Consider the following 25000-nt stretch of genomic DNA (forward strand, 5'->3'; position numbering starts at 1 on the left):
ATAATATGACATCAGTATCATTAAACACATTATCAGATAGGACTGCAAAGTCAATATGAAATTAGAGGTGACACACAATTCTAGACAGCACTTGGGAGAGCTTATGATTTGGAACGTGAAGGGGGAGGAAGGAATTGTAAAACTGAGGTCTCCATATTGATAGCCCCCAATACTGGGTCATTTGTAGAATTTTTTGGAGGAGAGAGGAGGTTAAGTCCGGTGTGAAGGTACAACTCTCACGGAATAACTTTTCCCAGGGTAAGGTGTTGAGTGGGCATTTCAGTGGTTTGGGCATTTTGTGGACTCAGGAAGAACCCTCTCTTTTCACCCAGAAGTCCCGGAGACCCCACTGCTGAGAAACCACAGAAGGAAGAAAGCACCCTCCCTCCCCGTGAGTCAGCGAGCTCGGACCACCACCACCTACCTGAACGGGTAGGCAAATGCTATGTCAATGCTCAGGTTACTTTCCGTCTTGTTGACGCAGTCCACACTCAGCCGCAGGCCTCCGGAATAGCCACCGCATGTTGCAAATGCAAAGATGGCAAAAAGCTGTGGAGAACAGAGAAACACAAGAGAAGGCGGCTATCAGAATGGTGCTAATCTAATGAGGTCTACCAGCAGGAGCTCAGTGTCGAGGTCGAGACAGGCTATGGTTCTTCTGAAGTGCAGCATCATAATTGGTTCAGGCTGGAATGAAGGCCAAGGTGATGCGAGGAATGGGGAGGTGGGGTCTGAAATAATTGTCTGGCAAGCTGGGGTAATGTTGCTTACAGAAAAATGGAAGACAAGGACACAAATCTGTGTTTGAGACCAAAGAGCTGTCATGAATCAGAAGGTAGAGACATATATCACACTAAAGGCTCTGGAAAGCTCCGTACCATGGGGTTCATGACGGGCATCTCCAGGTGGGAAGAATCTGGAATGTCTCCTTGCTTGCTTCTTTTTGTTTATCTGTATTTTCTGCAATAAATATGTTTTGCCTTTTGTAATAATACAGATTCTTTAAATCGCAGTCAGAGAATTTTAGAGTTGATGGGTGGAGGAAGAGGAGGTGAGTATCTAAGAAGTGCGATTTCAGAGCACAAGATCTCAGCACATGTCAGCCTTAACCCCCACCTCGGTGGTTACATCTCTGTGTTTGTTGCTTTTTCTAAGTCAACTATTAAAAGGTTCAACTGGTTAGTGTCATAGTCTATCCTGGTGTAGAAACTGCATCGGTGGGAATTAGGTACTGAAAATTAGGAGAAAGAACGCAAGAGAAGTCTTCAAGAAAGAAGATACATCCGGGAGGGTAAGCATGGCCTAAGGTGGGAAGTAAATAAATGCAAGGCTTTGTCCACTTAGTTTGGCTAAATTCAAAAGAATTTCCTGCTCATTTACAAAGAAAGTCAATGAAGTGTACTAAACACCCATGCTGTATACTCCCATTTATTTTATTTTAAGTTTGGACTTCAGCTTCTTGCAGTAGCTTGGGCAAAGTGCTAAAAGTATTTCTTAAACTTATTTGGTCATAAAATTTAAATTATAATTAAATTAATTAAATAAATTGATTATAATTAATTGATTGATTATAATGATTAATTATAATGTAAATTATAATTTTTATGAGGGACACCAGCTCACTTTGCATGTGAGAGGACTTATTGTGGAAGGGTTAAGTACGTGAGCTCTGGAACATGACCTTGGGAAGTTGCTTAATTCACCTGTGAAACGGTCTGGCCCTGGACTTCTGTGTGTTGGAATTTTTCGATTACTGATTCAATTTCATTACTAGTGATTGGTCTCTTCAGATTTTCTGTTTCTTCCTGATTCATCTTGGAAGACAGTGTTTCTAAGAATTCATCCATTTATTCTAGGCTGTCTAATTTGTTGACATATAATTGTTCCTAGCAATCTCTTGATGATCCTTTGTATTTCTGTGGTGTTGGTTGTAACTTCTCTTTCTTTTCTGATTTTATTTGGGCTCTTTCTCTTTTTTTCTTGATGTTAGATTGAGGTTTTTCTTGTTCCCTGAGGTCCTGAGGTAGGCTTGTATTGCTATAAGCTTCCTTGTTAGATCTGCCCTTTGCTGAGTCCTGTAGATTTTGGAATATTGCCTTTCCATTTTCTCTTGTCTCCAGGTATTTTTTGATTTCCTCTTTGATTTCTTTAGTAACCCACTGGTCAGAAGAAGCTTGTTTGGTAGCATGTTGTTTAGCCTCTAAGTGTTTGCAATTTTTCCAGTTTTCATCTTGTAATCGAGACTCTAGTTTTACACTGTAGTGGTTGGAAAAGATGCTTCATAGGATTTCAGTCTTACATTTACTGGGATTCATTTTGTGTTCTAACATATCATCTATCTTGGAGAATGTTCTAAATGCACTTGAGAAAAATGTGTATTCTCCTCGGTTGAAATAGTCTGTACATATATATTAAGTCAATCTGGGAAAACGAGTCCTTTAAAACCAATGTTTCCTTACTGATTTTCCTGTCGGATGATCTATCCATTGATAAAAGTGTTAAAGTCTTGTATTATTACTGTATTACTGTCAATATCTCCTTTTATGTCTGCTAATTTTTGCTTTATAAATTTAGTGCTCCTATGTTGGGTGAAAAGATATTTAGAAGTGTTACAGCCTCCTGTTGGATTGATCTTTTTTATTATTATATAATGCTCTTCTTTGTCTCTTTTTATCATTTTTGCTTTGAAGTTTAAGTGTTGATCCCCTAGCTTTATTCCTTTTTTCCGTTTGCATAGAATATCTTTTTCCATTCCTTCAATTTCTGTGTGTTTTTAGCTCTGAAGTGAGTCTCTTATAGGCAGCACATCTAAGGGTGTTGCTTCAAAATCCATTCAGCCATCCTGTGCCTTTTGACTGGAGTATTTACCCATTTACATTTAAGGCAATTCTTGACAGGTATGTACTTACTGTCATTGTGTTATTTGTTTTCTGGTATACTTTCATGGTTCCTCTCCATTTTCTTCTTCTCTTGTCTTCCCTTGTGATTTGATGACTTTCTTTAGTGTTACGTTTGTATTATTTTTTTCTTTACTTTTTGATCTGTCATAGGTTTTTGGTTACCATGAGGTCTAACAATCCATGTACATAGCAGTCTCTTTTAAGTCGACGGTCACTTAAGTTTGAGTGCATTTTATTTTATTTTATTTTATTGATTTTTTTGTTGCTTACTTCTTTTTATTATGTACAAATTTATTAGCTAAAAACATTCAATATTAAGTAGTGATTTACATAAAATGGATGTAAGTACATTATACGACCTTGTATTTTTTTAAATTGAAGTACAGTCAATTACAATGTGTCAACCTCTGGTGTGCAGCACAATGTCCCAGTCATGCATATACATACATATATTCATTTTCATATTTTTTCCATTAAATATTATTACAAGATATTGAACACAGTTCTTGTGCTGTACAAAAGAAACTTTTTAAAAATCTATTTTTATATATAGTGGCTAACATTTTAAAATTTCAAACTCCCCAGTTTATTCTCTCCCACCCCCTTTCTCCAATAACCATAGATTGTTTACTAAGTCTGCAAGTCTGTTTCTGTTTTGTAGATGAGTTCATAGTGTCCTTTTTTTTCCCTTTTAGATTCCATGAGTGATATCATATAATATTTTTCTTTCTCTTTCTGGCTTACTTCATGCAGAATGATGATCTCTAGGTCCATCCATGTTGCTGCAAATGGCATTATTTTATTCTTTTTTATGGCAGAGTAGTACTCCAATGTATAAATGTACCACAACTTCTTTATCCAGTTTTCTGTCGACGGACATTTAGGTTGGTTCCATGTCTCGGCTATTGTATATAGTGCTCCTATGAACAATGGGGTACATGTATATTTTCGCATTAGAGTTCCCTCTGGATATATACCCAGGAGTGGGACTGCTGGATCATATGGTAAGTTGATTTTCAGTTTTTTGAGGACTCTCCATACTATTTTCCATGATGGCTGCACCAAACAAAGTTTGAGTGCCTTTTAAAAGCACTACCTATTTACTCTCCTCAACCTCATTTTACGTTTTTTGATGTCATATTTTATACATTTTTACTTTGTGTATCATTTAATTATGTTAGATATAGATAATTTTACTACTTTTGTCTTTTAACCTTCCTGCCAGCTTTACAGGTGTTTCATCCACCACCTTTACTGTATATTTGCCTTTACCAGGGAGATTTTTTTTCTTTCATAACTTTCTTGTTTCTAGCTATGGCTTTTCTTTTCTATTTAAAGAAATCTTTTAAAGAAGCACATTTCTTGTAAGGTCAGTTTAGTGGTGATGAACTCTTCCAGATTTTGCTTTTTTTTTTTTTTTTAATAACTTTTGCTTTCTATAAACTTTTAACCTCTCCTTCAATTCTGAATAACCTTGTTGGGTAGAGTATTCTTAGTAGAAGTTTTTTTTTTTTTTTTTTCCTTCAGTGCTTTAAATGTATTGTGCCAGTTCCTTCTGACCTGTAAAGTTCCTGCTGAAAAAATCAGCTGATGGTCTTATGGGAGTTCCTTTGTACATAACTTGTTATTTTTTTCTTGCTGCTTTTGAGATTCTCTCTTTAACTTTTGACATTTTAACTATAGTGTGTTGGAGTGGGTCTCTTTGGGTTCATCTAGTTTTGGACTCTCTGTGCTTCCTGGACTTGGATGTCTGCTTCCTTCACCAGCTTAGAAAAGTTTTCAGCCATTAGTTTTTCGAACAGTTTTTCTGTTCCCTTGTCACTTTCTTCTTCTGGGACCCTTATAATGCAAATGTTAGTAAGCTTGATGTTGTCACAGAAGTCCCTTAAACTATCCTCATTTCTTGAAAGTTCTTTTTTTCTTTTTTCTCTTCCAATAGGGTGTTTTCCACTACCCTGTCTTCCAGATCACTGATTCATTTTTCTGCATCTTCTAATCTGCTGTTAATTCCCTCTAGTGTATTTCTCATTTATTGTCTTCTTCAGTTCTGATTGGTTCTTTTTAATATTTTCTGCCTCTTTGTTGAAGTTCTCACTGAGTCCATTCATTCTTCACCTGAGTTGAGTGAGCATCTCTCTATTACTCTGAGCTCTTTATCTGATAGATTGTTTATCTCCATTTCATTTAGTTCTTTTTCTGAAGTTCTGTGTTATCCTTTCAATCAGAAGGTAGTCCTTTGTCGCCTCATTTTGCCTAACTCTCTGTTTCTGTATATTAGGTATATCATCCACAGTTCCCAGTCTTGAAAGAGTGTCCTTATGGAAAAAGTGTCCTGTGGGTCCAGTGGCACAATCCACCTGGTCACCAGAGCGAGGTGCTGCAGGGGTATCCCCTGTGTGAGCTGCATGTGCCTCTCCATCACAGTTGGGCCATAAGTACTGGGGGTGCACCGGCGGGTGGGCTGGTCCCCAGCCTACCTGTCTGAGAGGTCAGGTCACAATGGCTGCAGGTGTGCTGATGTGCAAGGCTGGCCCCTGGCGTGCCTGGCTTTGAGCCTGACTGAGACTGCTGTGGGTGTGCTGGTGTGTGGGGCCGGAACCAGAGCAGGAGCCCCTGTGGAGGGGCACCAGTGCCAGCTGGGGATGCTTGCCGGGTGGAATGCAGCAGCAGCTGCTTTTGAGGAGTCAGTGGGAACAGGGGGTTGGGAAGGGTGGGTCCCCCGGGAAACACTGGGTTGGTACACACGGTGTTGGTTAAATTGATGGAGAGTGACAGAAATAGTACACACCAGCGACAGGCCCACGAGGTGGAAGGAAAGTTTAAAAAGATAGCACCTGCCAGCGCTCTGCCCCTGGAGAAAGTTCCACCAGATCTCTGTCCCTCCATCACATGCCCTACGTTTAGTCAATGAAATTCTTCTCCTCTGACACAGGCGCTTTTTAAGCCACTGCCTCTGCACTGGGACTTGGAGTGAGTGTGTGCGTGTGCTCTTCAAAGAGTCTCAGTTCCCACAGCCCTCCGGCTCTCCTGGACGTAAGCCCCACTGGCTCTCAAAGCTAGACATTATTGGGGCTCATCTTCCAGGTGCAGGTCCCCCAGGGTGGGGAGCGCAGAGTGGGGCTTGGACCCCTCGCTCCTCAGGGGAAACCGCCACGGCTGTGCCATCCCTCCCGCTGTGGTCAGGGCACCAGGGTGCAGGCTCTGACCAGACCACATCTCTACTCCTCTGCCCATCTCCACGTGGCCTTTTCCTTATAGTTGTAGTTCAGAAAATCTGCTCTGCCAGCCTTGAGGTCATTGTCAGAGACAGTTGCTCTATATGTGGGTGTAGTTTTTGTGAGTCTGCGGGAGGAGGTGAGCTCAGGCTCTTCCTGCTCTGCCCTCTTGACCCAGAATCCACCAAGTTACTGGTTTTTAAAATCAGGATTTTAAAATGGAAACAACTTGACCAAAAGCTCTAACAGAGGTAATAAAAGCAAAATGTGTTTATATGTGTTCATGTGCGTAGAGCATTTACAACAGAGCACAGGGAGAGCACTCAGTAAATGCCAACAAAATCTTATTACTGTAAACACATGTGGATGAGCTTTTGGGTAAGACCTTCCAGGCCATAAAATAGGAAAGTTAGACTTACTCCCTAGCTAAATCTGTATGACCACCAGCCCCAGTGAACCAACGTCCAAGCACTCCAGAAAAACCGATCTTTTTCTGCTTTGCTTGCTTTTCTTGCTAGGCTGTATCACCGACGGGACTTGAGGCGCTGAGAGGCTCCTCCAGCCCACTGTGCAGTCTCGGGGTGACACTCACAGAGCACGAGGGCTGGAGGGACCAGACCTTTATCCCAGTGGCGTGGATCTGCTCACGACCAAATGCTCTCATTCTGTCAGCTCTTCGTCCCGGTAGGAATAAGGACACGCTTTTACTTGTTCAACGCTTACATCTTGGCTTCCTCATACAGTGCTGGGTGTCACAGCCGTTTGTGCCGTGTCGCGGTAGTGCCTTTGTTAAGACTTCTTCCAGAAGAGAGAATGGAGTCCTGGGGCATGAAGCCCTGTGGTGTGGCGTGGACACAGCCCTTTCCTCACCTGTACAACAGGGACACCCTCTGTATCTGCCTGCATCACTGAGAGAGTTACTGGGGCATGGAGTCCGTATTTACGTGCAGATCCTTCTCAATTCATGTGGAGTTCCGTACACACATGTGCAGCTCTCCGGGGCAAGAGTCCTAAGCATGGAATTACTTGTACATGTAAAGGTTAGAAGGAATTGTCTTGTCTGTTGTTGCTATTACTAAGTGCCTACTATGGGCTAGGTGTTGTGCCCAGCACTTAACATGTGTGATCATACTTCTTGACAATAGTGTGTGTGGGTGTGTGTGTGTGTGAAGCTTCATATTCCTATATTAAGAATGGCATAATGATCTGAAACAGGTGCCCTTCAAGGTGCCCTTGAAACACGAAAATGGAGTGAATTAGCATTGAAGGGTCCAAAGACCAATCCTGTTAATGTCAGTGCTTAATGGCTATAAAGAAACTACCTTTGGCTTTTCATCTTATATTAAAGTGCTTTATATACGGTAAGAATTATTAATACCATCATGCAGTGAACTTAAGATGGAGTGATAATTATGCATTTCAATTGTGTATTATTTCAAAATGTTTGATGCGTAGAAAGAAGGCATCAGAGTATTGAAACCACGCACACCACTATTTTTTCTTTCAACTTCTGCTGAGCTCTGAAAACATAAGACATTGTACTCGAGTTAAATGTAATACCAACGCGCTTTCTGGTTACCTTCCTTCCCCACAACCCCTCAGTGATTAAAGGGAAGTCATACTGTGTGACCGATATCAAACTCGCATAGGTTTGGTGAGGATTAAACAGATATTGTCTGTGTAACACCGGAAGAGTCAGATCCCGCTGAGTGAATAATGTATTACAGGGATGGTTGGTTTCATATTTGGGAGAGTGAAATTAACTCCTTCAGAGTGTATCAGCCAGGGACCTGGTTCTGTAATTAGAATGCAGAGTGAGAGAGGGAAATGGAAGCTCTCCCGATGTTCCAAATTCTCTTGCTGTTGCAGAGAAATACAGAGTGGGAGGGAACTTTGGAAATCCCTCACCGATTCCCCTCCCGGAAGCCCGGATGGCTACTCCACCCAAGTGGTGAAGGGAAGCAGTTCTCCGTCAGGCATACCTGAGCTTGGGTCCAATTCCTAGCTGTCTGACACTGAGCGAGTTATTTAACTTCTCTAAACCGCAGTTCCTGCCTCCCCTGAATCAGGACTAATTCACTGGTTCATTCAGCAGATGTTTAATGATGTATTTACCAGGTGCCAGCTGGTAGGGAACAGAAAGGTGAAAAAAAAAAAATGTCAGAGAAAAAACAAAGAAAAAAGTAGGTCCCTGCCCACTGTGGAGCTTACTGCTGGATGGAGGCAGGGACAGAGCCAAAAGAACATACAAATAAGACGATTACCAATAGTGTGAAGTGTGTGGAGGGAACGCCTTCGAGACAGAGCATGATACCCAAGGATGTCACATTTATGCTGAGACCTTGAAGATAAAGGAGAGGAAGCCAAGCATGAAGCGGGGTGGGGTGGAAGGAAGTGCTCTGGGCAGAAGGAACAGATTAAATGAAAGCTCCGAGGGCGGAAAGGCTTGACAACTTCAAGGAGCCAATGGAAGGTCAACGGGCAGCTGGATGGTGAAAGAGGCTGAGTAACTTACTGAACGCGATTCTGTGTACATTAGCCAAGCGAACGCAGGTAAAGCGTCAGGCTTGCAGCCCTCAATAAACCATCAAAGTGTCCCCCCCTTCCTCCTCCTCCCCCGTCTCCTGCCACCATGCTATTGAAGAAATTGAGAACTAGAAGAAAATTCACTAGCCCCAGCTCAGCCAGAGCAGAGCTGGAACTAGAATCCTGCTCTGCAGACTCCAAGACAGCAGTCTCCCTAATTAGTTGTACAGTAACAGGAAGAACAATTTTTGGCCACACGGATAGAAGGGTTATCAAATGGCCCAGGTCTCTTTGCTCAGGAACGCACCACAGTGCCTTAGGGGCCCGAGGTTCTCTGCGTGTCTCCTGAGCATCTCACAAACACATACTGCTAGCTCTCCGCCCAGCAGGGTGGCTGCTTTGCTCTTTGTCTCCCTTCTTTTTCCCCTTGTTCCTTTCCTTCTCCCTCCCTCCCTCCCTTGCTTCCTTTTACCCTTGATGGAGTGGAGGATTTTAGAAGAAGGATCTTGGAAGATGTTGTAGAGAGACATAGACTTCCTTACTTAATAACTGATGCTCCAAGAGGCCATCAATATTAGCAAGAGGAAGGTTTGTGCATCTTGTAGATGCTTGGATCCGTGAGACTAATGCTGATCCCTGAGATAGACCATATCCCCTCTGGGAGACAGAAGGGATGAAAGTCTTTGTGTTATGCAGCCAGGATGGAATGCGGACTGGGGGTGGGTTCTGGAAGGCTCAGGAGGGAGAAGAGCCCGGGGAGGGGGGAGGGGGACACTGCATGTGTGAGGTGTAAACAGAGACGAGAGAGGAGAGCTGGAGAGAAGAATCTCCATCTGAGGCCAACTCTCTTAAGGATTACGTGCACCTTGACGACAGCTGTAAGGACGCTGTATTTCTGTGTGTGCACGTTAGTTTCTCAAAGGTCTGGGCTCTGTGTTCATCCTTAGCCACCACTGCGCCCCCTTCCTGGGATGCAGCGTGCTTGCTCACCTCCCCAGACACTGGGGGCACGAGCCGGGGCAAAAGTCCACTTACCCAAATCGAGTGAAATGAGAAAACCTCTGCGTCATCATCTTCCCTCAAGGTCCCAGTTCTCCTCAAACCAAGTGGACACCCCACCCTCCAGCGTGCTCTCAGATAATCAATATCGTAACCCGTGGCCCAACTGTTCACTTCCCTTGAGTTCAGGAGATTAAAATAAATCTCCTACAATGAACCCTCATCTCACTACCATCTTGGTGGATCTACGGCTCTGTTCCTAACAACAAAAATTACTCACTAAATGGACGAGATTGGCCAGCAGAGACTTGCCCTGCATGTAGCCTGGTTAGATATAACGTTCAGGTCAAGAGAACAGAAGCATCGTCTTGTAGTTCCTGGCTTACTTGCATTTGCAAACCAAAATCCCCCATTGCAGGAATATCTTTATACAGTTAATGAAGCCAAAGGTTCTCCCCTAGAAAGAGGGCAAGCAGCTCTCTCCTTCAGATTAACTGAACCACACAAGGACTAGCAATGAAAGATGCTATTAATCCTTCTGGGTAATTTGCAAGGCAGAGTTGAAAGCAACAGGCTGGAGGAGGACAGGAAATCAGGCTGATTAATGGCTCTCATGGGGACTGCGGTCTGCAGTGAAGTCAGGGAGGGGACATCTCCCAAGGCCTGATACACAACCTCAGGCATGGAAGATGCCTTGGGAGAAGTAAGTGAGAGGACAGGTTGGAAAGAGATCGGGAGACTGGGACGAAGTTGGTACTCCTGTCACCACCAAGCTGTGTGTGCTGACTACCAGATCTCCAGAAGACAAAGCTTTGATTTATAGCATTCGCCAGTTTCCATGGTGTAAGTACTCCGGCCATGCCCAATTCCAAGCTGCCCACATGACACCTCTGAACCTTGACTGGGAAGAGTGCTGCACGGTCAGCTGTGCTCCAGCAGACCACGGCCACCAAAGCACCAAAGGACTTTCCCTGACTCTCCCGTGGAGCAAGAACCTTGGGCTTATTTCATTGATTCCCTTTAATTATTCATTCTTTCATTCACTTATCCATTCAACCACTTACAATTCACTTACTGATGTAGTTCATTATTGCAGCAGAGGCTGTTGGTGTCCTACTTAGAACCCTTTCGCCCAGCCCAGAGGCCACCTGCAGCTTCAGGGGGATAGTCTGCATACACATCAAAGGCTCCTCCCCAAACACCCGAGTCTCTCTGCTAAAGGGCTTTCTCAGGCAGCAGGAATGCGCTCAGCCTGTGTCTGGGGCTCTGTGGACGTCTCCAGGAGCTAATTCCCTGGCGACTTCCAACCAATGGGAGGTAGAAATTGGTGGATAAACTCCCAGGGTCCTTGCCCATCTGTGGGGAAATTGTGAGGTGTGTTCTATATGGTTTCTCCCAATGGGACTGAGCCCTGGTTGCCCGCAGCAACATCCACTCCTGAACCCAACCCACTCTTGGCTGGTGTTTTCCTCTTTCTGCCTCATTTCCCCACTCACCACTGATGCTTCCTGGCATCACCTCTCAAGCAACCTTGTTGAGCCTACGTTCTTGCATTTTCCAAAAGCAGGTCTCAGGATCTGCTCTGGGCAAATGCAGTGGAGACAGTTACCAAACACGGACCAAGTGCCAATTCCTTTTCACCACTTACTGCAATGGCCCTCGGGCTGTGTTAATGGAAGCGCAGGTCCCCTCAGAGCGCCTTACCTCACGCCCCACAACTTCCAACTTCCCACATGCCCATCTCTGAAGCCCCCGCTAGAGTAGGTCTCCCGAGCCCAGCCCACCCCCACCCCGGCTCCCGTTACTCCCTGTTGCTGTTTCTTTTCCTCTTCTTCTTTTTTTTTTTTTTTTCCTACATGAGCAGACACTTTAAAACCTGTATTTATTTGGCATCATGTATTTACCTGTTTATGTTTCCCTGAGTAAAGTTAATATGCTTGTTTTCTGTTTATGGCTGAATCTCTGTTATGGGGCATAGCCCTAGGCATGAAATAGATGCTCTTTAAATCCTTGTTGATGAAACACACAAATATAGTCCCCTCCCCCACCTCCAGAGAGCTTGCTATCTTTCTGGGGACACAGACAAGCAGGTGAATGGGCACGGTGACAGTGACTTAGAGGGGTGGCAGTAACTGGAGCACGCGGGAGAAAAACGTGGTGCACACTTGTGGAGGAGGGGAGGGGACGTGAGGAGTGGAGTCTAGAGGAATGGAGAGCTAAGCCAAAACCAGGCAAACATGCCAGCTTTATCCAGGTAAGAGGGAGACAAAGAGTGTTGCAGACAGAGAGAGCAGCAAGTCAAAGACACTCAAGCAAGCAAAGGAGGCACATTTGGGCTGTACAGTAAGTACCGCTGGAGCAAACACCATAGGATGGGAAGAAGGGAGAGATTCCATTCAAGAGGTGGCAGTAATGTGTCAGGTATGGTCCAGCAGGGCTCTGAAAACTAAGGCCCCGGGCCATGTCCAGCCACATCCATTCATTTACATATGATCCATGGCTGCTCTCAGGTTACAATGACAGAGTTAAGTACTGACAATAAAGACACTATGGTCCAAAAGGCAGACTTATTTTCTCACTGGCCCTTACAGAAATAGTTCAAAAGTGTGAAGACACCTGGGTTTTAGGACAGGGTTGGGTTTCCAGCAGGGGAGGGGCATAACTAATTTGCATCTTGGAAAAGCCACAGGGGTTGCCATGGAGATGTGGCCTGAGAGAGGGCAGGACTAGATGCTGGAAGATGAGTAGGTATTTTACTTCCCTTGACAGTCTGCAAAGGCTTTGCCAGCAGGACCACACCTCAGTGCTCCTGGTACCCTTGTGCCAAAACACGGCAGGCGGCTCAGAAACGTCAAAGTGAATGAATATATGAGTGAAAGGGCAAGAGAAGACGGGAGGATGAAGGGCTTGGAAACACGTACTCTGGCACCGAAGCACAGAGTAATAAACTTGTGTTGGGGATGGGGATGGCGATGATAACAAAGATGACAGTAATCAAAAATCAACTGCATTTGATTCTCGGTGCCTTTCTTTGTTAAATACATTATTTACATGAGCTCATTTAATCCCCTTAACAACCCCCTGAAGTGGAAACAGCATCCCTCATTGTACAGATGAGGAAACTGGGTTAAACAGCACGCCAGCATCACATGGTTTATTGGTACGTGAAGTAGGCGTACTTTAAAGGCAGCCTTTCTCTAAAGTTAATCTTCCTTCTTCTCAGCCAGCCCAGGGCCATGAAGGGCGTCTCACCTAGCTGGAGTAGGTGAAGGAAAGACTAATGCAGAAATATCAATTATGGGCTAGTTAAGACTTTTTCTGTCATGTCAGTGCTCAGAAAGCCAAGTGTCTCATAGACTAAAGGAAGCGTCTGCAAGACAAAGCCCGGACCATCCAAATGGATGCCCGTGGTAGATCCTGGATTTTGCTCCAGCAGCACAAGCCTTTGCTCTACGGCCTCACAGGCCATCAGGGGCTACGGAGTTAGAGCCTGGTAGGATAGGAAGACTGGAGAAGCCCAAGAGGAGTAGTTCTGCCAATTACATTTGACAAGTCCCTCCCCCTGACTGTCAGTCACGCACAGCGCGGGGCCGGGCTTCTCATTCACACCTGTCCATCATACAACAGCTTCCGGGTGAAAAAGACCCACTTCCTGCCTCTCCGCGCGCCTCTGAAGAAGCCCTCGGGTCCCTTCTCCTGTGATGATCTATCTTGGGCTGACGAACCTTGTCCTTAGCACCCCCGAGGAGCATTTCTGGGAACACAGTTGTTTACAGGAGCTGATTACTCAACAGCAGTCCTGGAAAAGCGATGCATGCCTACTGTCAGGATATTTTCTGGTGCAGAAAGAACGTCTGATTAACTGTGGCTTCCCTCTCACTCCCTGTGCTAACCCGGGAGGCCCTCGGCTGGCTGATGAATGCCTCTAAAACTGATGTTCCATTTCTACTGATTTTCGTCCAATTCTTCCTTCTCTTAGTGTTTCTTCTCCTGCTGATAATTGGATTTTTCCAAGGAAATTGACCAAGCAGGCACCTACTCGGTCATCAGTTTATGGTTACTGCCACACTCTGACCCAGAGGATTTTGTGAATAACCCTGTAAAATCTCAGGTGAGACCCTCCTGTGAAGATAAAGACTGCAGGCTGTCTCTGGAAGACGATATAATTCTGTCTTATTTGCAGGCACTGAAAACCATTGTCAAAAACCTTTCCCCCACAGAGCTGTATGTGTTTCCTTGTTACTGTACATAACCATCTGTGTTCTTAACCAGCCCCAGTGTCTTCCACGCTGCCTTCCATTTTGTGCTACCTGTCAAAAATTGGATACTGTGCCCTTTGAGCTGTTTTGTGATTTATAGGAAACCTTCCCAAGCAAAAACAGTCCTTACAGAACTGGTACTTCACACTGTCACCTAAGGAATTCTGACTAGGCCCTGCAGAAGGAGAACCCCAAATTACTCACCCAGCAAAAGAACTATCATTTTCATCGTCTTAAACCTACAGCTTGGAGGTGGATCATTTAGTAAAGTATTTGGGCACAGATAACAGAAAGCTTGACGTATAGTGGCTTAAAGAAATAGGACTTTGTTTTTATATGTATTGAGCAGTCCAGGACTAGGTGGCTGCTGGTGTGATGATGTCAGAGCCAACATCTCTTTGTTCTTACAGTCTTTGCCTCCTCACCCAAAAAATGGCTGCTGCGTCTCCTTAGCTGCGTAGGAGGCAGGGGGCTGAGCTGCTCAGGGGAGATAAGCAACGGTGCAAGAATGGGAAGGGTTGTTCAGTCAGCCAGTCTCCACTGTCTGCCGCAGAAATTTATGGCAGAAAGATGCAGAACTAAAACAAGCACTCAGGGCATTTTATAAAGGCAAGAGAGCAGAGTCAAGCCCATTCAGCATCTGGTCATTTCCTCTACCCTGGTCAGTGCCTAGAAAGTCCTGTGTCTTATACGCTAAATTGCCCACAAATTGAGATGTAAATTTCCGCTTGAATTTTTTTTTTTCTGAAATAAAGCCTGACACAGATCTTTAAAGTAAAATGCATGCTTGAAATAGTTAAAATAAATTAGAAATAATCTTCAAGCCTATTAAAAAATAACCAAATAAACTTTGAGGTATTCAATCAATGAAATAGTATGCAATCGTTAAAAAGTATGAAAAGCAGTATAGAAAGTTACATGTAATTTTATGTAAAGCAAAAGGAAAAAAAGCAAATTGCCAAGTACGACATATGTGCCTTGCACTTTTGTTATTTTAAGGAAGTACTTATACATATATACATTTTTCAATGGACTTGAAAAGGTGTAGAGAAGTAGCACTGAAGTATTATCCGTTGTTAACATTGAGGAGTGAATTCTTGAAGCAGAATCACATTTTTGAATTATTCTTGTATTGTTTCAATTTATTCCAATATGCATGTATAGCCTTTGTAACTAAAAAAAGATTTTATTAAAGCAAACTTACTGTTGCCAAAGGGGAGGAGGGGAAAGGAAGGACAAATTAGGAGTATGGGATTAGCAAATACAAACTACTATCCGCAAAATGGAGAAGCGATAAAGAAATAATAGATACAGCACAGGGAACTATATTTGATATCTTGTAATAACCTATAATAGAAAATAATCTGAAAAAATACATATATAACTGAATCACTTTGTTGTACACCTGAAACTAACACAATATTGTAAATCAGCTATACTGCAAATAAAAGAGAAGATTTTATTAAAATTGCAAATTTAGGCAACCTCTGGGTAACTTGAGCAAAGTAAATTCAGGCCTGTCCTTAGATGGTGGTGCTATTTTTAACTATCATTTGGATGAAGAAATGTGAAATCAAAGAAAACCCACTCCCTTCCAGAATTATGTTCAATAATCCCTTCAAATTATTAACATTTGTGGGGAGGGGCAATATTAGGGTAGGGGGAAAAGCGTTTATTACAAGATTGTATGAAATTATGTGTGAAACATCTGTAAACTGGAAAGCACTATAGAATTTAAAGAATCATTCAATAAAAAAAATCAAGAAAATTATTTATATTTGCAGAGAATGTAAATGGAATCACATTTTTGACTTGCTAATTTATAAAAATATTTTGGCAAAGTCATTCTTTACAATCAGGATAAAAATATTTCAAAATACGCCATGGGAACATATTGTTTAAGTGTCAACATTCAGTCGAGTAAAAGTGTAACTTATCTTTCATCAAATTCAATGATGGTCATTATTTTTAAAGATGTCAACTCCAATTCTCTCTTATCTGTCCTAGTAGAATAACAGGAAAAAATAAAAATTCAACAGAGCGTCTCACCTAGAACTGATGCCATTTCCCTGACACCTGATTTGAGAGTGTTGTGAATTAATTTCTTGCTTACTGTAGCGTTTTTGAACTTGATGTTTTTCCAGAGTAAATCTGTGATATGGACTTCCTACATTTTCTTACCTATCAAAATCTTAGAGCATTGAGGAAAATCACTGTTAGGTATCTTCACTGCATACTTTTGCTTGAGAGGAAAATTAGAACAAGATAAACTCATGGAACGTAGCCACTGGTCTGTAAAAATTCAGTGACAGGTGTAGAATATGCTGGCATGAACTATTCCCTGCCAGAAGCCATGCTTTCATGATAATGTAGAGCGATTAGAATTTTTTTTAAACTAAAGAAAAGTCACAACCCTTTAACCTCATTTTTTTTTTTTTAAGAATAAGCTTTAGTTACCACGTCTCTGAATAGAAAGCGAAAGTCAAGTTGGGATTCTCTTCTGGATGCACTCAGTGTATTTGACACGTCTTCTTTTCAAATTCGAACGTTTCATGAACTAGAGTTGTATTTATATCCATAAAGCAAATTAGAATAACATAGGATTCTTTGGGAGAAAAACACTGATCCATAACCCCCTGGCCACATTCAGTTAATTCTTTTCATTATACCGCATGGCTCATTAAACAGAGAAGTTTCCCTCTCTCCCTCTCTCTTTCAAAAAAAATTAAAATAAAAATTTTTGTTTGTTTGTTTCAAATGCGGTTTCACTTTAATGAAAGACAAGGACAAGGTCCCATGGAAAGAACAGTAGGAGTTGATTTTTCTTTGTTTGTTTTGCATTTTTTTTGTGCTTGTGGCTATATTAAATAAAATCTAGGGCTTACCAACTACAAGCCATGCATAGGAACAGGCATCGCATTTAAGCTCATGATTTCAAGAGGCAGAAAACCCAGAATGAGTCATAGAGCCATTTATTACCAGGAGAATTTTAAAACATGCAAATAACTATGGAAGGGGACTGGAAGGCCTTTCTACTTTCCGGTTTCTTTGCACACCTCCCTGGCAAGTTGCATCTCTACACTGTTCACACTTGAAGATGTTTGTGAAGTTGTTTTGATTGTTCCCATTCTTGACCTGGGAATCAACAACCAAACCACCCAAACACAGCGCAGAGTCATCAAATCACCTCTATGATAACCAGAAACCTGCTACCATATATTATTTGGATTATGCAATGGAAAAGAAGCAAGCCTGAAATAGGCAGTTAAAAGGTAACATACCATTCATTTGAGTAGAAGTTCCAGAGTAGAAGTTCTCAAGGAATAGTTTGAAGTTTATTCTAAAATAATATTTTCTGATTATGATTCGAATCATAACAACACTACTGTTACCTAGGGAGCTTCTATTTGTGTCCAGCAATGCACTTGTCTGTAATGTCTGCCACGTGACTTACAGACGTGATCTCACTGAAATCTCATCACTCTGTAAGGCAGGTATTAACAGCATGCCCATTTCTGAGCTGGGTAAACCATGGCTCAGAGGGGTTAAGTGACTCATCCAAAGCCACACAGACAGAGAATGAAAGTTTGAATCCATGAGCCCATAACTGTACTGAAAGAAATGACTAAACATAAAAACCTAGTTAGTTACTGTTAGTGGACACCACTGAACAAACCTATTTTTTAAAAAATTAGTAAATGAAAGGGAAGCACCAATCATTTATCCTGCCTTTTCTTTAAGAGTGCTACTAGTAAGTGACATAGTTGTAGAGATGAAGAACTTCAAAGAACTATTCACTTAATAATGAAGAACAGATAACAGATTAGAATATCACCATTTTGCAACCTATGATAGACTGAATATTTGTGCCCTTCTGCCCCCAATTCATATGTTGAATCCCTAACCCACCCTCTGTGTGGCTGTATTTGGAGATGATGCCTCTAAGGAAGTAACTCAGGTTACATGAGGTTCAGTGTGGGGCCCTGATCCCATAGGATTCGTGTTCTTAAAGAAGCACCAGAACATGCTCCCTCTCTCAGTCTCTCTCTCCCCGTGTGTACTGACCAAGGAAAGGCCATGTGAGCACACAGCAAGGGGGCGGCCACCTACAAGCCAAGAGGAGAGGCCTCCGAGTGAAATCTACCTTGCAAGTACCTTGATCTTGGACTTGTCAGCCTCCATAACTATAAGAAATAAACTTCTGTTTTTTAAGCCACCCAGTCTGTGGTTCTTTGTTATGGCAGCCCAAGCTAAGACACAATCCTCAATGAATTCATCTAAGTGCTGATGACTGATAACACAAAAAGAGAGACAGCCAGCTATTATGTGCCTCTAATGGAAGAAGATCTCCCCAATTTTGAAGTATTCTTGGCCAAAAAAACCCCAAAACACAAAAACCCCCAAAAACCCAACACCTGAATTTGACCAAGCCTCTATGTCCAATTGCCAATTTACACAAAATGCAGGAGAGATAGAAACACGTAAAATGACACCACTAGAATGGAATCAGCAAAGTCCAGATCCTGGGAAACTCTCCAGGTGAAAAACAACTTGTTTACTCAAGAATAACAACAATAAACTACAAAAGTGTACAAAAAATGAAAGAAACATAGAAGGGGGAACTGAAAGAGAGGGACTTATGAATAAAAAGGCTTTATAACAGAGACGTCAAAATCCAGATTTCAGAAAACTGAAACAAACGATCATGAGACTAAATGAGATACTTGGAAGCTTGTAGATATTTGATGATATTGAGTTATTGCTAATTTTAAAAATATGTAAAATGGTACTGTAGCATTCTTGTTTTCAGTATCTTTGAGAGAGAACCCACCAGTGTATTATGGGAGAAACGATCTGATGCTTGGGGAGAGGGTGGTGATGGGAGTATGAAACAAATAATATTAGTCATGAGTGGATTATTGCTGGAGTGATGAGAAAGTAGACTCATTAATTATATTATCCTGTTTCTTTATATGTTTGAAATTTTCCATTGTTAAAAGTTGGTACAAATTGAGATCTTATTATAAACCAATCTACATAGAAACGCCCACATGTAGTTTTTAATTCAGTAGTTTTTAAAATTTAATATATATGTGAACAATTTTCATGTTTTTTTAAAAAAGGATATTCAAGAATAATCTTAAGGTTTCTGAGAGGAACACTTTTTAAAGTAAGGAAACCTCGTTCTGTTTTGTTATTATAATACTGCAAGACTTAGAGGAAAATATATTCTCTTCTTCAACCAAAATTTTCTTTCTTAATAATCTTTTATTGATTGTTCTAAGAACCCATTTAGCTCTGCCTCATTATGAGAGAGCAGCTTTTTCTCATTATGTTTTAATGAGATGACAGAACACTAGAGCCTAAAGGACTATATATTCCATGTAAAGGACATTATTTCCTGGACAATAAGGCAAAAATCCCCACCATCATTCAATACTGTCTTTCTACTGATTCAAGTCAAGAGGTAATAAAACATATCAAATGACTTAATGTTTAATGGATTGGTTTTAGTTTCTCAGTACTTATGTTGTTAAGTGGAGTTCATATGGACCATACCCATAAGCACAGACATAAATATTATCCCATCCGTCCTGGCACTGCAGATATGAAGGCATTTAGGATTTATGTAACTAAAAGGCAGAGAGACCTTTTATAAATATTTTAGCTTCTGGCTCCCAAGTTAAACTTATACCCTTTTAAAATAATCTAGCAAGGTTAAAATGCCATCAGAAAATCACCTTATTTGTGCATGAGACTTAAAGATAATTATGCAAAAAAAAAAGTGGCACAATTCTCAAAGAAGGGATTTGCATGGACTGAAGGAAATTGGAAGACGTGGGAATAGAAATGTAAGTAGAAACTGCCTTGCAAATAGTAAATGTCCCCCACCCCCACCCAAATGTATTTAATGAATGTGGGGGTAATTCTTCCTCTAAGAGACAAGAAGTCGTCACTGGATGAGGCTCCAGGGATTTATGGTGAGTTGGAGAGGAGGGAAATTGAGGAGTCCTAGGTGGACGAATCTTAATGTTCTTAGTAAATGAATACATGAAATTAAATAATGAATGGAAGTGGAGGAGATTAGGAATCTGAGGAACTAGGAGAAAAAGCTGGAACTCTTACTGAAGTGGTAGCAAGAAATTAAAAACGAAACAACTGAGAATTACAAAAGGGCATGATGCCATTATGCTATTTTCCTTGCTTGGCTGGAAGCCCTCTGAGGGCAGGGCCACCTTAGGGTTCTCCTCGCATCCCCTGTACAGCAGAAATGCTCTCGTCTTGTCTGTAAATTAAATGATCACCTCAATTAGTGCAAGCACACCCAGAGAAAACCTCCAGGACCTGTCAGACACGCACATAGAAGTAAGCTAAAATGTAGGAAAGAATATTAGAGCCAGAGTTCTCTGATGAAGGTGAAGACCGACATGTCCGAACTGTCATCAGGGTAAACACAATTCTTCGCTCATAGCAGGCATTTAATGGTAATTTGTTGAACTAATGGAAATACATCCCTTATCTCCCTCCAAACAGGGCAGGACTCACAAGCTTATATGAAGGTACTTGGGTTGGGGGCTGGTCTACCAGAAGTGATTCGAGTAAGAGTCTGGAAGAAAATAAGAAGAACTAGAAATTAGAAGAAAGGGCGTCACATAAAACTGGAAGTCATCTAAGGGAAAGAAAGCAGAGACAATATGACAAAAATAGATAAAGATGAGTTATAATAATTGAATGACACACCCCAAGGTGTGAAATCATCCTGGAAGTTGGAATGAGATGAACTTGTTTGAGGGTGAATTTGCTAGTGGTCATCCAGGTCATCTGATGGGACAACACGGGATACCCGTGGGCTGGTGTTTTACCTTGGTTTGCCCTTTGGGAATCTACTAAAGGCGATGGACTTACTTTGTAGGAAAATTCTCGCCTCCACATAGATTTTTAAATTATTATAGAGATTCAGTGCCTTCAGAGACCCTTTGAAGCTCCTTAACAAACAACATCCAGTGATCCAAGGACTTCAGGTAAGAAGCACTGCTCTTAAAGAGAAGCACAACTCACCAGGTGCCACAGCTGGTGACAGACCATCCACACCTTCTGCTAAACCCTGCCCCTCACATTCACCCGACAGGTCTCTTTCAGGCAGGTACTCTGGCCAAGGCACTTTCCAGATCTGGCTGCCCCCCATCCCTACTCTGAGATTTCTGATTCCAATTCTTCCAAATGTCCCCAGTACTTAACCTAAGTCACTTTCTTTAGAATGACAGCCCTGTCTAATTCATCTGCACCGAAGCTCTTGTCTACTCTGGAAATCCTGGATCTAGATTTTATTTGCTTATTTTTTGAGCCAGGCTGCTTCTTACAAGAGGGCTAACCTAAAAGAACATCACTTCACTGAAAAGGGAAACTGTACAATGTTCCACAGCAAAGTAGAAAGCCAGTGACTTTCTCTTGTTCCCTCAGCTGTAGAAGAAAGTGGCAGAACCCTTCTGGGGAACCTACTGGCACACAGGAGACCCCAGTGACTCTGTGACATGAAGTTGATTTCCAGTGGAATAACTGCGTCTCTGAGGAACGTGCTTCGCTGTGGCCGTGGCCACGTGTGTCTGCAGAGCGGAGGAGCCCGGCAGGAAGGGCAGAGCACGACCTTCTCTCACTTCCCTGATGGCCCTGGACCTGGGTCACACACCAGCACACTTCCCCTTTACAGGAAACCGAAAAGCATGCCCAAGAAGACAGTTGGAGAGAATTAAAACCTTACAGTGTTTTGACTTCCTTAGCAGAGATTGGTTGGAAATGCGTATTTTAATGGATGCACACTAAATACACAAAGAATATTTTCCCAGTCTAATGCTTTCATCTCTTCCCAGTCATAACAGATGTGAGAGGATATCATCACGAGAAAGACGGGCATCTCAGTTCATTTTCCATCAGTGCACAATTTAGGACGGGCATCTCTGTGACGTCTGTTACCAGCGAGTCTAGAAAGCTGGTTCCCTACGATTCAAGAATAAACTGTAACGCAGGGACTTAAACTAGAGGTTACTGAGTATAAATTCACAACACTGAATTCAAGGTTTTATTTGATATATGGCTTTTCCTGGAACAGTCTTTTTTCCAATGCAATTTTATCAGAGGACTGTGGACTTTTCTCTTAAAATTAAAATAAAAAAAAACCTTTTAAATGTAAATATTTATTGCCTGCCTACTAAGTGCCAGGCGTGTAGCTGCTGGAGACAGACAGAGATAGAGACAGAGACATAGATATAGTGATGCTGTTCTCTTGGAGCTAAACTGTGGTGGGAGCAACATGCAACAAATGAATAAACCAATACAACCTTGTGATAAAGGAAACGAAGGTATGAGCAGCTACAGTGATAGAGTAACAGTGAGGCTTTCTTTGGGGATACGGTGAACAGGGGAGGCTTCCTTGATGAGGGAACACTCAGACCCCAAAGGCTAAAAAGAAGCAAGCCTTGGGGACACTTAGAGATGGATGAAGGGAGAAGCCCGGGCCAAAGATTCCAAGAACGGCAAGAGCTTGGCATCATCGAGGAAGTGAAATGAAGCTGTTGCAACCGCACTGAGCAAAAGGGAAGGAAAAGTGTGAGATGAGGCTTGAAGGAGGACCAGGCTCGTCCTCATAAGGAGTCTGGAGGTACCACATGGAATCGATTTGTTATTTCTTTACAAGTCACATTACAGTCATTACTATTAACAAAATATTCATAACCAAAAGAGTAACTCATGTTTCGGGAGCACTTCCTACATGCTGGACCTGGATAAAGTGCTTTGCATGCATCTTCTCCAATGATCATCCCAACGTGCCTGCAAGTTCTGCAGTGAGGAGACTGAGGCTCATAACGTGGTAATTGATATTACACAGTGAGTACATGGTAGAGCCGGGAGTTGAACCCTAGACTGTCCGACTTAAATTCTTAGCCAAATCCAGGGACACTCTCTTTCTTTTGAACTTCATCCATACCTTGAAGCGTTCAAAGACAAGCAGAACCTGCCTGTGGATGGGAACTTCGAGGGACCTGGGCTCTTTTGATCTCACTGAGCCTCACCATTGGGTCTGGCAGGCGCTGGGATGGAATCCAAAATCCTAAGAGAACCAGTGGTCTGCGGGGAGAGGATCAGAGGTGATATTTTGACACAAGCTCAGAAAAAGGCCAGAACAAAGATGTAAAAAGGTGTTGGACTTGCTCAAATAAAAGGAGGAACGCTGCCGCTTTTATTGGTTGATGCGTTTATGTTCCCTGGGAAGAAATGGCAGACAAACGCCAGAGGGAAGTGAGAAGGGCTGGGTAATGTAGAGCTTGCTTCATAGGAAGCAGATCTTTTTAATGATTATGATTATTATCATGTTCTCATTTCTTTTTAAAATTTTTTATTGAATTGCAGTCAGTTTACAATGTTGTGTCAGCTTCTGGTGTACAGCATAATGTTCCAGTCATACATGTACAGACATGTATTCCTTTCCATATTCTTCTCCATTATAGGTTACTGCAAGGTACTGAATATAGTTCCCTGTGCTAGACAGTAGAAAACGGTTGTTTACAATGTTCTCATTTCTTAATCTGCAAGTTCAGTGGAACATTGGAAATGAAACAGCCAACCCATTCACCTGGTATGGCTTAGGACTCCAGGCTTACTGAGTATTTAAAGACTGTCTTCCTTTTAAGGTGACTCCTAGAACCCATGGGAACAGCCTCATTTTAGATATGCTCCATCTCGGCCCATGGTACCTCCTCTGTCCCATCACCAAAGCCAAAACCCTGAGAGTCTTCCTGGATTCCTCCTTGATCTCATTCATTCAGCTGCCTGGCCTTGTTGGTTCTGCATTCTGAATATTGATCGTAGCTTTTCTATTCACCTGCTACTCCTTGGCCCAGGCACCATCACCACTTGCCCAGCATAACAGTGTGGCTCCCTATCAGCTGTACCTGCCTCCAGTCTTGCCCCAGGACATCTAGGCTCCATTCTGCTGCCAGGGCCACCCTTCCAGAATGCAAGTTTGACTATGGTGCCTCCTTTTCCCCATTTATCACCACTGACTGGCCCTCCACTGCCTGCCAGATAAAGTCTAACTTCCTTAGCATGGTAGGCAAGGCTTCTGTCTTCAGGTCCCTGCCTCCCTCTCTAGTCTCAGCTCTCATTATCTTCTGTGAACAACAATTAGTTACAGCCCAATCTCACCAAATTACTGGCCATTCTTTGCCTACAAGGCCTCCCCTATGAGTCTGTCTTTTACGAGAGTGCCTTCCTCATCTTTGTGTTTTAAGACTCAGTTCAAGTGCCACTTTCTCCATGAAGCTATTCTATTAATCCTTTACAATTTCATGGTAGAATAATGACCCCCTCACCAAAGATGTCCATGTACTAATCTCCTACCATGCAATTATCCTACATGGTAAAAGGGACTTGGCAGATGTAATTAAATTAAGGACCCTGAGATGGGGAGATTATCCTGGATTATCTGGGTTGTGAGGAGGGCAATGAAAGCATATGGGTCCTTCTAAGAGGGAGACAGATAGGTCAGTGTCAGACAAGATGTGATAACAGAAGCAGAGGGGGGAGAAGGAGAGAGAGAGAGAGAATTGAAAGATGGCTGAACCAAGCTACTGGTTTTGAAGATGGAAGAGGGGGCCACAAGGAATGAAGAAAGCCTCTAGAAACTGGGGGGAAAAAAAAAAAAAGCAAAGAAAAAGATTATCCCTTAGAGCCTCCAGAAGGAATGCAGCCCCACTGACACCTTGATTTTAAGACTTCTCAACTCAAAAACTCTAAGATAACTTTGTCTTTTGTCACAAAGTTTGTGGTAATTTGTGGTTAACTGTGGCAACAGGACACTAATACACATTCCCTGTCCCTCCTTCCCTCTACTGCAAGGGAAAACTGACCCCTCTGTCTTTAAGCTTCTATTCCACCTCTTACATTTCATCATTTACACACCTTCCTCTCCTAACAAGAATATAATTTCTTAAAGGCAGAAACCACACCACTTGCATATTTCCGCATGAGCACAAGGCTGGAACATACATAACTATGTATTCATTCATTCATTTGTTCACTCACTTTCTCATTCAAATATATATTA

At 42.3% G+C, this 25000-nt stretch overlaps 1 protein-coding gene across 2 annotated transcripts in view; it reads right to left on the reverse strand.

Annotated features, from left to right (window-relative positions):
* SYNPR (synaptoporin) overlaps positions 1 to 25000 on the reverse strand; it is a 272798-nt gene that overhangs the window by 102782 nt on the left and 145016 nt on the right. For both annotated transcript variants that reach the window (XM_010986373.3, XM_031470673.2), the window contains one exon: positions 425 to 549. In XM_010986373.3, coding sequence (XP_010984675.1) covers positions 425 to 549 — 125 coding nt within the window. The remainder of the gene's footprint in view (positions 1 to 424; positions 550 to 25000) is intronic.

Source organism: Camelus dromedarius, chromosome 17 (assembly GCF_036321535.1).
Source record: "Camelus dromedarius isolate mCamDro1 chromosome 17, mCamDro1.pat, whole genome shotgun sequence".
In the NCBI taxonomy this organism is placed as follows: Eukaryota; Metazoa; Chordata; class Mammalia; order Artiodactyla; family Camelidae; genus Camelus; species Camelus dromedarius.